Below are 17,517 nucleotides of genomic sequence, written 5' to 3'. Positions count from 1 at the left end.
AATGCGGATACTCTTAATTTTTCACCAAATAATAAAGCAATAGTACCTTGAGTTTATGGATGCCATTATGGGCAATTTCATAGACTGAATTCAGATGAGACAGGATGACTAGTTTTGAAGAATTGCATGGTGAGGAAAGTAAATTTCCTATACATGCAGAAGTCCACTGCAAAGAGGCAGTGTTAAGTTTCCAACAGACCTACTCAAAAGTTCCAAACTCAAAAATATTAACCAAGAAGAAAAAGCATGAAACAGAATTAGCAAGATGAAAGACTGTGGACATAGGCAGACAGATCAAGACTATAGATGTAGGCAGAAACACTGATAAAAGTGACACCAAGTTCTAAGATCTACCTGCATCATACAAAGCTCCAATACTCGGATTTTAACAAGGATGTGAAATCCCACATATCACCCGATTACACATCCCACTTCCTGGGGAGATGGGAAAGAAGTGTCAAAGTGTTTTACTATATTTTTTGTGACCATGTAGAAGAACATGTACTAAGAATACATTAGCATCGTGTTTCGAAAATAACTTTTTTATTTCATGAGGACCTCAATTTAAAGTTAGAGTGTGTAACATAATAGTAACATCCAGGATATTTTAATAAATGACTGGCAGATTAGAAAGAGGACATCATCATTTGCAATGAACAAAAATATTTTATTGATACATATACACACAGGAATAACGGAGGTATCTGGATAATCAAATATGGAATGTTTACGAGAGTTAAAATAAATAATAAAGATACCCAGATGTGTCAGTGCTAAATCTAGCACCACTAAATGGAAATGCCCTCTTTTGAACAGCTCTGACTCTGATGGGGCTATCCCAACACAGATTGTACAGGCTGCTACCACAAGAAAGTGGTCAGTATTTCTGGAATACAAAGAGTCATTATAGTGCTTTCTACAGTTTTGCATTCTAAATGTTTTATTCACTACTTTCATCCCTTATTTCTTTAATAATAAGTATTAAGTTTTGAAGTCCAAAAACATAACCCGTATCTTGGCCCTCATGCACCACACTATCTTCTCCGTAATACCGGCATGTAGTGTGGGCAAAGTCTATCATTCGAACATCAACGGAACTAATTGTAGGCTTGTAGGCATATGCACGTGCTGATTCATCTGATGATTCTTCTGAAAGACCTTCAATGTCTTCTGGGTCCGAGTCTACCACATCTTGTAATTCCTTCCCATCATAAATAATCAGCAAAGAGCTGGAGTAAAAGCGGTAGGATTCCTGCTTCTCTAAGACTGATTTTAATTCAGTTAGTTTCTTTATAACAAGTTCGAAGAGTTCTCGTCGCAAATATTTGCCATTATGAAAAAACTGGTAAAGTGCTTCTTTAAATCCTTGGACTGAAAGTTTTCTCCCATGATATTTATTCATAAACATTAAGTGGCCAGAACCTGGTTGATAAACCTGTAGAAAGAAAAAAGAAGGATCTATTAGCACTAAATACAACGGTAGCACTGAAATAAAACGGTATTATTTTAACTGATTTGCAAGCTGCTCTACGACAGCTGAAGCAAAGTGGAGATTATCCCACCTGCTACCAATTCTCCAATGCATTTCTTCCCCCGCAAAGTATTTTTTCAGATTTACACTGTTTAAAAATAAGAGATATAACTAAATATTTTAAGTAGGATTATAAATATGTTTGCCCACTGTTTTGAAAATCAAGTCCTAACATGCATAATGTCACTCCATAACTCAGCCCATAAATACAAGTATCGTGCCTGTGCTTGTTAACTGTGTTGGCAAAGTTACTGGCACTTAAGTACTACTGTTTAGCATATTCAGTGGCCTATCCTTGAAGGAGAAAAATAGTATTTAAAATTATAATCACACGGTGGCCTATATCACACCTAAAATAAATAATACACAGGACAAATCTATAGTTTGAAAGAATTGACCAGAATGCAATGATTTCTACTATTTTATTACAGTGAATCCAGACTAGCCAGCCCATGTAGACCAAAACATAACTCATATCTTGACCTCAGGCCTCATGCTGTAATCATGCACTGTAATTTCATACAATATGGACAAAAACTAGTGTTCCTCAAACAAAACATATAGTGAACTAAGGGTGAGGGTCCTTGCTGCTGAGTGCTACTCCGATTATTTATCTTGAGTAATGAAATATCTGCAAGAAAACAACCAAGCTCCGAGACCACTAAGGACCCCTCATTTCAACCCTGAGCTACAAATATTCTCCTGTATTGAACTAAGGGTTTTCATAGCAGTGTAAAATTGAAACGGATTTATTTTTATTTATTTTTCACGTTTCAAAACTGCCCATCTGTCTCACAGAGAGACCCTGGGAGGTGTACAAATACAAATAAGTAGATATTGGTTTCATACATGGTCACTTTTGATTGCAAGCTGATCATACCAAGTATGAGTGATTCCTCCGTTTAAAACTTACCTGCATACCACACACACGAACTCCTATAACTGCTGAAGTACTCTGCTGGCATTTCCGGATCTGATTAGCCTTCTTTTCTTCAGATGCATCATCTCCGTGCTGTCGGGTCCCCATCTTGAGATCCAACACACACGGCACTTCATATCGTGAGGTTAGGTTTTCCAGTAAAATAAATTCTATTTAGTTAAGGAAAAATAATGTAAGTAGTAACTTGTTTACACTTGAAATAAAAATAAATCCTGTAAACCAGTGTTCTGAACCTGTGGTCCATGGACCCTTGGGGGGGGGGGGGAGCAATGTCGTCACATGAAATCCGCGAAGGTTTGAAGAACTATTATGATTTAAATCTTGAGTCTTGGGGGTCCATGGTCACAAAAGGTATTTAAAGAGGGTCTATGGTAAAGAAAAGGTTGAGAACCTCTGCTGTAAACAATAACAGGGATGATCAATGAGTGAAATCTAACATGTTTGATGGGACTTTCTCCTCCTCTCCCGGCCACTCTTGCTCCCTCAAAATCAGTTTTGGAGATTTGGGTGACCATCTCTGCCAGGGGAGAGATGGGATCGTCTCTCTGTGTAATTTGTCATTAGAAATAACCCACAGGGTTTGACTGAAATAATTTATTGTTGTGCACCACATAGAGTCCGGTCCTTCAGTGAAATGGGCGGCTATCTAAATTTTATTAGTAAACAAATAAACTAAAATATCTGCCTTCAACTGAAGTTAAGCATGGTTATTACATTACGTTACAGAAGTACCATTTTAAACTGAACTGGCTGCACATAAGCCTGGTATCTTGATTTCTAAATTGTACAAAAAGAGTCCAGTGAAATGACAAATATTAGGAGAGCACAGAATCTTGTTCAACAACTGTTCTCAAATCTTTGGAAAAAAACCCGCAGATTATCAACTAAAATATTATGAACAGACACTTCAACCAACCCCCCCCCATCAAGATGTGATCAATTTACACAAAGTTGGGTTTAAGAATGAAATGAGAAGCTGTTTCCCAAAAATATAAAATGGAGTAAATTCAATAGCAAATAGCATCATTTAAGAAATATGTGCTTGTGTCATAAAACTATGCATAAAAAGGCAAATTGATCTTTCTACTGACAAAACCCAAAGCAAAACTGAGGTGAAGTTCTGGGATGACAAGCGGTCAATCCCTCTGATGGTGCTGAAAGTTCATAATCTAGATTTGAACTCTAGCATATTCTTAATTTTAAAATGAACTGATATAAATACAGACAACTATCTTGGAATGCCTTCTGATCTGATACAGCTCCTTCTTTATTACAGAAACTCACATAATAATCAGTCCTGTCCTCAAACAAGAGAGGACACAAGCTAATCACAAGAAGCGACAAAGGCAATTGATTTGCAAGGATCTGCTAGAGATACCTCCTAAGAAATATTACAACAGCAGGAATGCTCAATAGCAGAAATAATCTTTTAACACTGGAGCAATGTGATCAGACTTCCAGAGTTTGAACTGTATGTTTGCTTTAAGTAATTTAATATTTCCTAGTGTTTTTTTTTTTTTTTCAGTCTTTGCACAAATAGTATAAAACACACAAAGGATACTATATTGATTTCGATGTTTTGCATTTTCCTTCATTTGCTGGAGTTGCTGCTGATGGCACTTCATACTCCAAGGATTATGGTGCTTAAACTGTGAACTGACATTCCCCTTTTTCTCAACACTATAATACAATACTTCGGATTTCTTAAGCAATTCAAATTCTTCCTCTAACTTGTGACTAAAACATAAAAACAAACAATGTTTGTGGTCAAATGCAAGTATCAAATACTTTCAAATATAAACTAACTGTGAATTGAATAAGGTGCCAATTTTCACTTTTTCTTCATAATATACAGTATTTATAAATGAGTGATGACACTCATTGGTATTATTTAAACAATTTGCTCAAATTTTCTCTCAATCAATATTTCACCTTTTTTTCAAAGAGCACTTGCATCTTATCAAGGATGGTTAAGACACAAAAGTCCACACTGTAAAATATATTTTATAGCTTTTAAATGAGAACATAGGTTTATGCTCCAAATTAAATGCAGGTGAATCTGCTGCAGGTCTTTTATAATCAAGAAGCTTTAAGTATATATTTTCAAAAATGAGGAAGCAGAACATTCTGTCAATTACCTTTTCATTTTTTCTTCTTTTCTATGCTGCCTGACCCATTCTTTAGTTAACTTTTCATTTTCTAGCAAAACAGTCTTTTTATTACTCCACCGCAGCAATTTATTTTTGGGTTCACAGTCAGAATTATCTATACTTTCCAAGTTATCATGATCTCCATTTAATGGATAGGCTATTAGACACAAGTTTCCATCTTCATCCTCTTCAAAGCTTACAGATACCACACCTTAAGAAGAAACATGAGATACTCAATTAAGAATGGGAGAAATAAAAACAAAAACAGCACAACACAACATAATTTTGCACTAAGAATATAGCAACTTTGGTTTTTCTCTTACCCCAAATCCTTAGTTTTTTATCTTGCCACAGGCCAAAACTCATCTGTCAACCTAACAAATATCAAAACATCTAGACAAAGTTGACACCTCACAGAGAAGACAATTTATCATGAAGACAACATATTAATGATACATGAGGTTCTTCTCTTTCTTGTGAGCACAGTAAGAATCAAATAATAACAGGAGACATTTTCAATTATTGAAAATTTTTATTATGTTTTAAAAATCTGGCTTATCTGACCCTAGGAGAGATGTAAAACATTGCATATTTACATCTTGCAGGGGGATATGCCCTGCAGAGAAACACCAAAAGCTTTAGGTTTTGCTCCATAGAAAATCTAAAAGCATTCATCCAAAACACAGGCTTTTGGGAATATTCTTAATAGATTCCAGAGAAAAGGAAAAGCTTGCAAGAGTAGAGCAAAACAAGAACAACATCACACATTACAAGAGACAACTAATTAAAAGGCTTCCACTCAGAATCACCACGTTTAATTTACAATGATTTATTTTTCCTCTGGGGAATAAATTTTATTGGTTTCAGTTACGTAGCATCTCATAAATGAAATAACAAAATGAAGTACAAAACAAATTTAACTCAAGATACATCAAAACATGGTGAACTTTGAAAGCATTTTTGCTTCCTCATCTCAAAGTCTCTAGAGCATTGCTGTTATGTTTTGAGAGGACAGTTCTGATAGGAATGCAGCCCCATGCCATATAGAAAAGTTACGGCAGAAGTTGTAACAACTGGCTGAATGGGGTGTTTTTTCCTCAGTTCTCTCTCTTTATCCTGAAATCAATCAATCTGCACATTCTTGCCGCTCATCACTAGAGTTCGTGGCGAGAGGCTGGCACTTCTGAGCAGGGCAGGCAGCTGTGGGGCCTACAGGAGCAAGGGTAGGGAGTGCAGAAGCTCTGACTGACAGTCCTGCTGCCCATACGAGAAAGAGCTACAGGAAAGGGGGGAAGCCAGCTAGAAAATGGCCTTTGGCTTTATCCTGGAAAAAACAACAGCAATGGACCAAATAAGGCTCTCCCCCCCCCCTTAATCCCTCCCATACATCTCCACAAGAGAAAAACCACACCTGCTAGTACAATTTATTACATTTAATCAATATCATAAAGCACACATGCATCTATTAATTCTGAAAGTTCATAATCAGAAACATTCAAATGTTCAGTGAGCATGAATATTATTACAGAAATACAGCTAAAAAGCATTGTATCTTAGTCTTTGGTCGAAATAATATAGAACAATTGGGGAAAGGGTGGTTTATTAAATGAATAAATAGAATACAGTATCAAACTTCAGAATTTCAAATTCAAGTTACTGTTAATTAAATTTCTGTCTTGGTCAATTAATACAATGGTAAAAAGAACTGGAATATCCACTTCCACATACCATCATCTTTTACAGCCTCATCAACAGTACTTCACCTTTTGCCTACCTATTGGCCACAGTATTTTTTTCCATTTCCTTAAGGGTAAAAACAAGCTGATTATGTTTAACAGTAATTTTTAGTTTTCATTACTATAACAACTTGTTTATATAGCATGATCATAATGTAAGCATTAGAGATCATCTAAAAATCCTTGTTAAGCTTCCACTAGGCAGCATGCCTTATACAGTTTATTTAATACAAGTTTTTTTTTTAAAAAAAACATATGGTTTAAAAATCAGAAAGAAAAAAAAATATTATTACTAAAAACACTTACAAGCTGTTAACAATATACTTACCTACCTGTGCCTAAGGGCGATTTATAGGCTATCAGCAGCAGTGTTGTTCTACTCTAATGCTGTTAGTCAGCCCAAAGACCCATTGGCAAGCATCTCCACCCTGCATCTCCACAGCCTGGCTCAGACAACATCAAAATATATGAAAAGAAACCCCCTAAAATCTCTTATGCAAAAGAGATTTTAAGGACAAAAAGAACATTGGACTTTACTAAGTGGATTAAACCCAGCCCCCTTCTAAAGGTGGCAACATACCTTCATACTGAGGAGTGAATTTATGCATTTCAGCAGGAAGAGTCTCATAGAACTGATGTTCTCTCTGAATAAGGGGCTTACAGATGGTCTTGTCATTAAACCGGAGGACACAGGAATGACCCCCAACCTGGTGAACAAAAGGCTCCAGGAGGACGCCTTTGGAATAATGCTCCACTTCCATAGCTCCAAATGCCGGACTCATCCTTGTAGGACATTAGACAGACCAATGGGACGGTGGTGAAGGCAAGTCTCACAGAACTGTTCCTCCAGAAAGTATTTTTTCCAGGTTAGTAAGTCTCTAGAAAGAAAAGAGAAAAAAAAAATCCCTGTGTCTTTATTCTATTTTGTCTGGAACACCAAAGCTAAAGATTCTTTCGTTGCATCCAGAAAAGAAGCAGAAGTGAAACTCTCGGCACAAAAGCTGAAACTGAAAACAGACAACCGGATCTGAGCACTGAGATAAACAGGAGTGAGGTCATGCAAAAGTCTGCATACCACGCCCCACATAGTATTCAGCCAATGAGCATCAGCAGAGAAGTACTAGGTGTGTCTCTTGCAAAGCAGGGAGAACGTCAGCAGAAAGAGGGGAGGAAAAGCGTTACTCACACTTCTTTCAGTGTTCATGTTTGCTTTCAGCCAAGCTTCTTATCGCACAGGGCAAAAGGAGATGCATCACCCTTTTCTACTTTTTTCTCTATATCACAATACCGATAACGAGCTAAAAAGCATTGTAGCCTAGAGTTTCCATTTAATTTTTTCCCATTATCATCTAATACATGCACACAGACATTCACATACTATTTAAAATAAAACTACTGACTGTAGTCCTTCTAAAGCAACTCTTACAAAGAACCAAAAATATTGCTTAAATAATAGTTTCCCTTTAATTCCTGAATTTTTCAAAGTGGACATCAGAGAAAAATACAGCACGGAACAAGAAGTAACAGATGGAAACTTATCAAGGGAGAGATCCAACCTAGAGCTAGGAAGAAGTTTCTTGAGTGTAAGAGCAATTAATCTGTGGAATGGCTTGTCTCCAGAAGTTGTGGGTGTTGGAGATTTTTAAGAAGAGATTGGACAGCTATTTGCCCAGAATAGTACAGGGTCTCCTGCTTGGGCTGGAGGTTGGACTGGAAGACCTCCAAGGTCCCTTCCAACTCTGTTATTTGGTTGTTCTTGCTAAAAACCTCTTAGGCTATCAACTTTAAATTCAAAAGTAAGTTGAAAAACAACTTCAACCATTCCAAAGATACTGTATGAAAGCATAGAGTTCACATTTAAAAAAAGATTTCCTCATTTTTATGACTTTTGAAAACCTGCCATGTAGTTTTACAAATATTTTTACCATTAACAAAAACGTCCCAAAAGCATAAAAATGATTTTAAGTTTAACCTAGTTAGAATTTATGTATATGTAAGGAAATAATATTTAAAATTTTTAATAGTACAGTTAAAAATTCAAAGACCCACTGCATTATTCAATATATTATCTTTGAAGAAACAAAAAATAATGTCTCTTAGCAGTAAATATAAGGACCTTTATACAAATTAAGCTACTGATTTTATCATTTAATCTCTCTATCTAAAAACTACTTGGTGCTAATTGCAAAGTGCTAAAAAGCATTACATGAATAATAATTCACTTAATTCTAAGAGACCACAAAGTGTTCTAGGTCACAAACCTATTTTTAGACATACTTAAATATAAGATCACAGTGTTAAACAGTACAGAGCATATTAAGTCAAAAACAAATCTCATAGTATTAAGTTATGTTTATTTCCCAAAAAGTCCACACAGGATTGCAACTATCCTGTAACTAATGCCAAGAGATTACAAAAACCATTCATTACTCTGTTTATCAATAGGTACATTTATAGAAGCATAGGGAGAGTGAGGAAGGGAGGCTTTCAATATTGCATAACTGAATCTGTGTATATCAATTTAGCAGATCATCATGATACCAGCATTAGAAACTCTATTAAGCAAAATATATTATTTAAATTTACTGAAATAAATGAAATAGAAGAATGCCTACTGTAGCATAACATTCATCTAAATGGTAAGCAGTAAGCATATTTAATATTTATTCTTCTAGCTGGTTACTAGAGCCAAAAGTTCTCAATTATTGCATCAAGTTCATTTCTGTAACAAAGAGGTGTCCAGAAGGTGGCACTGTTATTATTTTTCTGTCAAGAAAAAGTACTTATTCTTTAAGATGCAAGAGCTATGTGGGAAATCAAACACATCCTGGTAGAAGGTAATGGGAAACCATTTTCATATTAATACCAAGAAAAAAGCAGAGACTTATCCATTAGGTCACTAGGACTTAAGTTATATTCAAACAATTTTGCTCTAACAACATAAAACACACTTTGACAGAAAGAGAACATGACATCCAGTAAAAATATCAAAATCATATCCAGAACTCATGTTCTTCAGAGAAAAGCATACAAGAATAAAAAAAGCATACTACTCTCATCTCACAGTCATCCCTTGTGAGCTCATTATAACTTGTTTTCTTTCAGCATACCAAACAACGACCATGGGGAATTTTGATATCTGTGAATTTACAAACCTGAAGCCTCTTATGTATTAGCCAGGGCATGATTCAACAGATCTGCATCTAAATACACATAATCATTAAAGTTCTGTCTTATGCTGGGTAAGCAAAATATTATCCATTTTTCTCAGAACAGTTGTAACAATATTTTGTAATACTCTAGTTAATGTTAAGATTGCCCTTGAAAATGTTACATCTCCTTCATGACTGAAAAATGTTCATAAGGACAATATGACTTAAAGCAGGGGTCCCCAACCCCCAGTCCGTGGACCAGTACCGGTCCATGGCATGCCAGCAACCAGTCCGCACAAACAAGCAAAGTCCCGTCTGTGGGATGCAGGCACCACACAAAACCATGCCTGCTCCGGTCCACGGAAAATCCTCTCTTCATAGAACTTGTCCCTGATGCCCAAAAGGTTGGGGACCTCTCACTTAAAGAACATAAATTGACTTGCTGGGATGACTCTTCTGAACTGGAATATAGGAACTGGAGGATATAATTTGTTCAAAGCATACAGAAACAATAGGAAGAGAGCTGTTACACTAATATTAAATTGTCCATCACTGTCACTCATGCCCTGGTCATCTCTCGTCTGGATTAGTGCAATGAGCTCCACATGTGAGCTACCTTTGAAGAATATTTGGAAGCTACAATTGGTCCAGAATGGAGAGCTATGGATAATTCTATCGCTCCCTAGGGTGGCATATGTAACACCACCGTTATATGAGCTGTTATGCCAACAGATCCAATTCAAGGTGTTGGTTATCACCTTTAAAGCCCTTTATAATATAGTATGAGGAATCATTTTGACCTACGGGACTGGCCTGTCTCATTCATTCTGGCAGAAGGAACTTATTGCGGGCCCCCATCACACAAGGAATTTTGACTGAAGGAGTCTAAAAGAAAAGTATTTTCTGCCAGTCTTTAAAACATCTTGCCCTGGAGGCAAGATCCATTCCTATCCTTTCTGGTCTTATGAAATAACTTTAAAACTTGGCTCTGCCATTGGATGTGGGCACCCAATGGAAAAGCTATAAGCTGGAGTAGTTGATGCAGTAACAGAAAAGGCACCAACCTGCTCTGCTCTGAGGCCATGATTGTTTTTACTTTGTATTTATTCTTTGCAATTTTACTTTTTATATTTCTAATTTTTATTACATTGTAAGTCACTCAGAGTCACTTTGGAAAGCGAGGTGAGCAGCATATAGATTTAATTACATGTAGTTAGTATTAGTAGATATACACACAATGCTACACAGACAATGTTATCATAGACATATATTAAGTTTAGGCAACAATGATGCCATTGTGTGTAGGCTTTTATCCTTAAGATAATAATCTCATAAACCACAAGCCTTTTTAATATTTGCAAATCTATGCATCTATCAGCACTCCATTCATTTGCTGCTACATGCAAGGATAGCCAACATTATATTAATGCTAATCTTTTGAATTACAATAAAAGGAAGAAAGTAAGACAGACTTCAATATTTCAAATAAATTATAAATGTCAACAATGACAGTATTAACCTGATGTTCAGCAAGTGTACAGCTTCCTGATGTAAGAAAAGCAGTGTGAAAAACCCTGTACAAGGGCCATTTTCAGCAGTTTAAATTTGAGCATATAAACAATGCTTGTCAGTTCAACATGAAATTTATCAGGTAAGTTGAATTAGTAAAGTGAAAGTACTGGTATCACTAACTAAAGTGATATCATACATTTTAGTTACTTTCTTCCAATGATTTTTATTTATCAAAAAATCTGAACTTCAGTTAAGAATGTGAAACACTTATATACTGTAATACAAATTTTTAAATATGTGAAATCAACCATCCATTCTTTTTCTTATAAATGCCTATTACAGCATTTATCAAATTCTAAGGGCTAATATAATTCTAAGCATAATACAAAGATGCCTTGCTATTTTAGAGATCACATCCTCGTGATTTCACCTTCAAATGACACCTGGCCCAGCATGGGGGCAACTTAAATTTGCATCTAACTTCAAAGGACTATGTGAAAATCCTCCTTGGGAAAAAACAGGAGTGATGCCCATTTGTCCCATTTCTGTTAGCACTTCACCGAGTGCCACAAAAATCAATAATCACTTATTTGCAATAAATTTCTAGAACAGAACCAGTTGAAAATAGGCTCCTTGCGGTTGGCTGAAAAGGACCAGAGTTGGCCAATAAGAATAGTATCAATTTTTCTATTGCATAAGTGTTAGCTGCCTGCATTTATAATGTTGATCTAAGACTTTCTTTCTGGGACAGGTGACATATAGGAAAGACTTTCACTTGCAGACTTCGTTATTTGTGGAAATGGCATAAGAATATAACCCAGGGTTACTAAATTGACTCATATATAATATACTGACTATAAATAGAACGCATGGACTGGATTTGCACAATACATTAAGACTAAAGTCTAATGGTCAGATTTGCGGTTCAATATGCATGAAATCATAAAATATGCCCATTTATAGAGGTTTCTATAAAGCAGAAAAATTGTTGTGTTTCGAACTCAGAACCAACAGGAAATTCGGGATGTCATGCACTTATTTTAAGTCAGCACAATTCAATAGAAGACTTCTCTCCTCTCCCAACTTAACATAACCCCCTAACCAATCCTTTTCTTTCTAAATAGCCAATGTTTAGATATCCTACAGACCTGCCAGCCACAATCATCCCAAGGCCTTCTCTTCTCTGTAGGGAAAATTACTTGAGAGCTGTAATGGTACAGTGGTTAGAATGCAATATTGCAGGCTAATTCTGCCGATGGCCAGCAGTCCTATTCTTACCAGCAGTTCTATTCTCACCCGGCTCAAGGTTGACTCAGCCTTCCATCCTTCTGAGGTCAGTGAAATGAAATGACTCAGATATGAGATCTCAATATTCTGAGAGTGTAAACCACTCAGAGACTGCTGTAAAGCATTATGGAGCAGTATATAAATCTAAGTTCTATTGCTATATGAGTCGTGCCTATGATCCAGAAAGCACCATGCATTCATTTCAACAAAACTTCAAATTCTTAACTTGCATCACACATATGCTAAAATACATTCTAGAGCAGTGGTTCTCAACCACGGACACCCTTTAAATACTTTTCGTGGCCATGGACAATGGCCATGGACCATCAAGATTTAACCCCAAGATTTAAATCATAACATTTCTTCAAGCCTTCATGGACTCCCTGTGATAACATCGCGTCCCCCCAGAATCCGCAGACCACAGGAGAACCACTGTTCTAGAGCATAGTCCTACAATCTGGTACCCTCCAGATTTTTTGAACTACCTCTCCCACAATTCCAAGCAAGCATGCTTATTCATGAAAAACTGTGTTGTGATATAATGGTGAATTGTGTTCACTCCCATAAAATAACATGGTGAATAATGCAGGAAATAAAAGTTCTCCTTAGAAAAGGAGATCTATATGCACAGATTAGCATTATCTGTGCATCTAAGATGCAAATAAAATTATTTGTTACAAAAGTAATTTATTGCATATCCGAATATATTCTTATCACATTCTTTATCAGAATTGAACATTTAGATCCACTGAGATTATTTACAATTAAAGCTTGCTACTGCAGTTTTATCTGGTTTGAACAGATTCTTGACACATCTCTTTTATCAATACCAGTTATTTCTGTGATTCCGGCTGTAAGAATGTATCAAGCTTATCTATAATGGCTAGCCTAAGATATTCATGTTTTTTTTTCTGTACACTAGATAGGTCAAATCAATAAAGCACATTCTCTTAATATTTTGAAAGACTCAGTTGCTTTTCAGTTCCATTAATTCTTTGCAACTGATAAATGCAGCAATAATGTACCTGTTTGTTACATCTAGCCACCTGCTCTTTGCAAGAGTTCAGGTTAAACCAACAGATGATTGTGCAGTCTCTGTATGACCACTTCTACTAAAAGAGTAATTAGCTCTTTTAATAAACTACATGGAATGTTTTGCGTTTTTCAATCATAGGTTAGCCTAGCATACATTAGAATCCCTGTGTTTATTTTATGGTGCACACTGATCTAATAAAGTTAAATAGTATTAATATTTGGATGGGGACCATTGTAAAATCCCATTAAAGGAAAGAAAAGAAAAAAGACAGCTCAGGAAAAGACAATGGAAAACCATTTCTGAATTGTTGCTAAGAAAATGACATGGTTTTGTCCAAGGAGTTGAGCTCAAATCAAGAGAGTTTTTTTACCTTTATATCATGTAAACATAGCCAATACTAAGCTAAGACAAGAAATGTGCCCAAGAGTGTTCCTGAATCTAGGTTCCCTGGTTCTACTCCACCTCAACTATACATGGTAGTTATTTTTGCACTATTGATTACCACACTGAGGTATCACACAAGTACTAAGTTGACAAAAACAATTTAGTAGTTGTAGTAATAATATATTAATCTTGTATGCCACTCAATTCTCAATTATTCTGTAATATACTGGTATTTGGTGAACCCTAAAGTTTAGCAACAGCAAACATTCTTTTTATTCATGAGAAGAAATATCTTTAATATGAAGGCTTTTGTATCTTATAAAGTGGCTGTGGTTTCCTTTATTATTCCATGTATACCTTAATATTGTTCATTTCAATGTGTCTGCACTGTTTATTGTTGCTATGTATTGCTTTGAGCTCCTTGTTCTGAAAAAAGGAGCACATATGCACTGTTATTAAATGATTGTCAAGAATCCAGCATCAAACTATAAATTCAAAAAGCATGTAGAAATGGGCAAAATTACTGTTCTGTGGAATATGTCTTTTTTAGCTGGGTGTCTTCTACAGCACGTTTTGAATAGAGTTCGAACTTTATTGAGCTGATCCCAAATACATAGCTGGAGAGGCAGTCAGTTTTAAAAGATCAGAATAGAAATACAGAACACATTAATGTCAGCAGTGTATAATAAACAACCTAATACCCCCCCCCCAAAAAAGCCAGGTATTTCTGTTTTTATCTAAATGCAAAGTAATACATTTTCAGCATTTTATTTTAGGAGTCCATCAATGGAGAAGTCAATTTAAAGTTACATTTATCAGGGAAAAGCTTTGCACTGAACACATTCAAAGTGTTTCAAAACTGGCAATGCAAAATGTAAACACAACAGAGGAAGTGAATATGTGAAGAGAATGGCACATGTGCATCTTTTAAAATTCCCCAGTAGCGATGAGTCATATACTTCCTGTTACAACAGAAGCTTTGAAATTCATCGTCCACATACAAGTTTTAATTAACCCATCATCTTCTGACGCGCTGCTCCAGAGCAGAGATTTTTATCCTCCTGGCTGAACCTTCTATCTATACCAAAAGGCTAACTTTCGAACTAGGAAAGAGGGGGGATGCTTCTTTTTGCTGGCCATTATTTTGAAACAATCCTCCTCCCCCCCCCCCACAATCTCCTCTGTTTGCTAAATGCCTGCGATGCACCTTGCATCCCACTCCTCAGCCACCCTATGAACGGACTTGCAAAGCCAATTCCTACCGGCTGGGCCATTCGAAAAGAAGCCGGCGAGAAAGTCCACACGGATCCCAAACGTGCGCGGGCGGGCAGCCGGGTGGACACAGGCAAATTGCTTTCTTATTGCAACATCCCACACTCACACTTTAAACTTCGCTTGAGAAGGACAGCGTTTGTATGCCTAGAATACTGGGATTCCACCAACCTCCAAATCAAAAAGCTCACACGGGTAACAAGGAGGAGCCGGTTTCGACTGCGTTCCCTCAATAAAAGGGGGTGAAAAGGGTGCCCCAAGCCGCGGCCAGTTATTTTAAGACGTACGAAAGGCAGTGCCTCTAATACGGCTCTGGCGCCCATTGCAGGAATAAAGAGCACCGGATACGATGCGGCTCTTTCGGCTTTGCCACCTTGCCGAGCACGCTCAGAGGAAAAAAAAACAAATAAAGCTTCCTCGTTACCTTCCAACCGGCTCCAAGCCAACAGCCACCTCAACTCTTTTGTTCCTCACAGGCCAAAATGGCGATGCGGAGCGGGGCAGCCCTTCCCCCGCGGATAGAGGGTAAGCCCCGCCCCACCCGTCGCCATTGGCTCAGGGGGAGTCAGCCTCTGCTGATTGGAGGTGAAGGAACCAGACTCTGTTACTAGGGGAGCCGAGGCGGGCGGCCAGGCATCGTGCGCCGCGTGATGATGGGGAAGGGGAGGGTTAGAAGAGGAGAGATGAGGACTTGGGGAGACCAGCAGACTGTGGGGGGGAAGGGCTGCGCGACAGCGGTGGACGACTGGTAGAACCACAAGTGGAGGGGAGAGCGGGAGGATGTTTCCTAAATGAATAGTAGCCCCCTGGAAGCCACCGGGGGCTAGGCTTACTTTGAGTCCTTCAGCTGTTGCCAATGCTATTTTTCATCAACATATGTCATTCCCAGCCTTAAGCAATGTCTCATCTTCGTTTTCATTCAGAAAAAAACTGGGTTCAAACAAATTTGACTTCGGTTTCCTGTTCTTTCCTGGAATAAAAATAATAAAAGCAATAAAATGCAATTTTCTATATATGTTAGAGCCCAGAATTCATTGAAGTGGTTAATGGGGGGATAAATTTCTAGGCCAAATCTACACTTAGGGCATCCCAGTAGAGGTGCCAGATGGAGAAGGTGCTTGATCTCTACTTGCCTGCACATTGTCCCTTGTCTATGAGCTCAGAAAGCCTGTGCATTTTTCTTCTCCAGACTGCAGCACTGTGTCAGGGCACCTGATTGGTTGTTAAATTTCCATTCCCCTCAAACATCACAAATCACAGGTAAAGCTACCCCCAACTGGAATGAAGACCAATTTTAGAGGTTCTCTCTTGTTATACAATCAGCCCCATTGCCTTACTAAGTTATGCTGTCAGTTGCAATGGTGCAAACTTACTCTTGTTTGACAACAGTGCCAAACCTTACCCTTTTGTACAGAACTTCCTCTGCAGATACACAGTTTCCAATATGGCTTCCTGATGGGACCATATCTGCAGGTTGTAACAGTCATTCTTGCTAGACAGTGATATATTCTTATTAGCTCCTGAAATCCCTCAGTGCTCTGAATTCCATACACAACAAGGCTTCCTCACTGCAATGTGCTGCCATCCCAGAAAAAGTATGATTCTATGATTCTAAGTAAAGGTTATGGTATAGCTTCAAGACCGTGCTGGCCAATAGATCCTTTTGCTCCTCTTCAGTCCATAGGTTTCTTACCTGATAGGCTGCAGATCCATACATAGTAATTCAAGGGGGACTTCAATTGACCCTTTTGCAAACCTCATGGCAACCATCCCTTGCCCATTAGCCCCCAAGGTTCCTCACCAGAAGAAAGTTCTGCCAAGCTATGGGTATTGATACATGTGCCCAGCACTGATCTTCATGATATCCTCCTCCTACTGCATGCCACAGGGTGCTGGAGTCTTCCTTCACCTCCTACTCCAATTTAAATTCACCAGAAGATAGTTTCTGTGTGATGAGATAATTAAGGTGACCAACTTTTTTACAATGAAAAGGAGGACACAAATAAATTGAAGAAAAAAATATCGTAAAAACTGGCTCGGCCCATGGAAGGTCAACCACCTGCCGCGCCCCCTCCTGCAGCCGCCCGCCAGCACCACCACCCACCCTGCGCAGCCCCGTGTAGAGAGGGCCCTGTGGTTCCCATAGCACGGTATCTTCTGAACTAACTAGGAAATGGTGTAGTTGGGTAGCAGGCAGGGGTGCTAAGTTCCTGCCAATTCGCCTTCGCTGCAGACAACTTGCATGTGCAAAGTTTGCCGGTTGGGTGTTTTGGCGTGCTCAGCAGCAATTCCTATTGGCTTTCGAAAGCCAATAAGGGGAGTAGCACAGCTCATGCAAAAGTTGGAAAAAAAACCATCAAAAAAAGGTGCTGGAACACTGTTCTGAGTATTCTATGAGAAAAAAAAAAGCCCTGCAGATTAGTCTTCAAATATTAAAAAGGAAGACATGTAGAAGGACACTTTTCGAGGGAGGACAAAACTTACAAAAGGAGGACTGTCCTCCCTAAAGGAGGACGG

At 37.8% G+C, this 17,517-nt stretch overlaps 1 protein-coding gene across 3 annotated transcripts; it reads right to left on the bottom strand.

Moving 5' to 3' along the window:
- Positions 1-646: 646 nt before the first annotated feature.
- On the bottom strand, positions 647-16,941 carry IP6K2 (inositol hexakisphosphate kinase 2). 3 transcript variants are annotated; one of them, XM_039365147.1, is made up of 7 exons: positions 16,802-16,941; positions 15,834-15,970; positions 6,938-7,235; positions 4,610-4,832; positions 4,033-4,208; positions 2,445-2,620; positions 647-1,435 (listed from the first exon to the last, which is right to left on the bottom strand). In XM_039365147.1, exons 3-7 carry the CDS (start codon positions 7,137-7,139, stop codon positions 941-943), a joined length of 1,272 nt encoding a protein of 423 aa, XP_039221081.1. In that variant the 5' UTR covers positions 7,140-7,235; positions 15,834-15,970; positions 16,802-16,941; the 3' UTR covers positions 647-940. The 3 variants fall into 3 exon arrangements, with proteins under 3 accessions (XP_039221081.1, XP_039221080.1, XP_039221082.1); XM_039365146.1 differs by lacking the exons at positions 15,834-15,970; positions 16,802-16,941 and adding an exon at positions 15,425-15,554; XM_039365148.1 differs by lacking the exons at positions 15,834-15,970; positions 16,802-16,941 and adding an exon at positions 15,172-15,352.
- Between the last annotated feature and the right edge of the window lie 576 nt (positions 16,942-17,517).

Source organism: Crotalus tigris, unplaced genomic scaffold (genome assembly GCF_016545835.1).
Source record: "Crotalus tigris isolate CLP2741 ecotype Arizona unplaced genomic scaffold, ASM1654583v1 scf7180000019965.218198, whole genome shotgun sequence".
NCBI classification, from domain to species: Eukaryota; Metazoa; Chordata; class Lepidosauria; order Squamata; family Viperidae; genus Crotalus; species Crotalus tigris.
This window is presented reverse-complemented; position numbering and strand designations above follow the sequence as displayed.

What these genes read in the sequence shown, in the direction of transcription:
- IP6K2 (XM_039365147.1), bottom strand. Translation starts at nt 7,139, where the DNA reads ATGAGTCCGGCATTTGGAGCTATGGAAGTGGAGCATTATTCCAAAGGC. An exon ending in AAAGAAGAAAAAATGAAAAG is followed by an intron (nt 4,209 to 4,609) that starts GTAATTGACAGA and finishes TTTATGTTTTAG; the next exon opens with TCACAAGTTAGAGGAAGAAT. An exon ending in TTCGTGTGTGTGGTATGCAG is followed by an intron (nt 1,436 to 2,444) that starts GTAAGTTTTAAA and finishes TTCTTTCTACAG; the next exon opens with GTTTATCAACCAGGTTCTGG.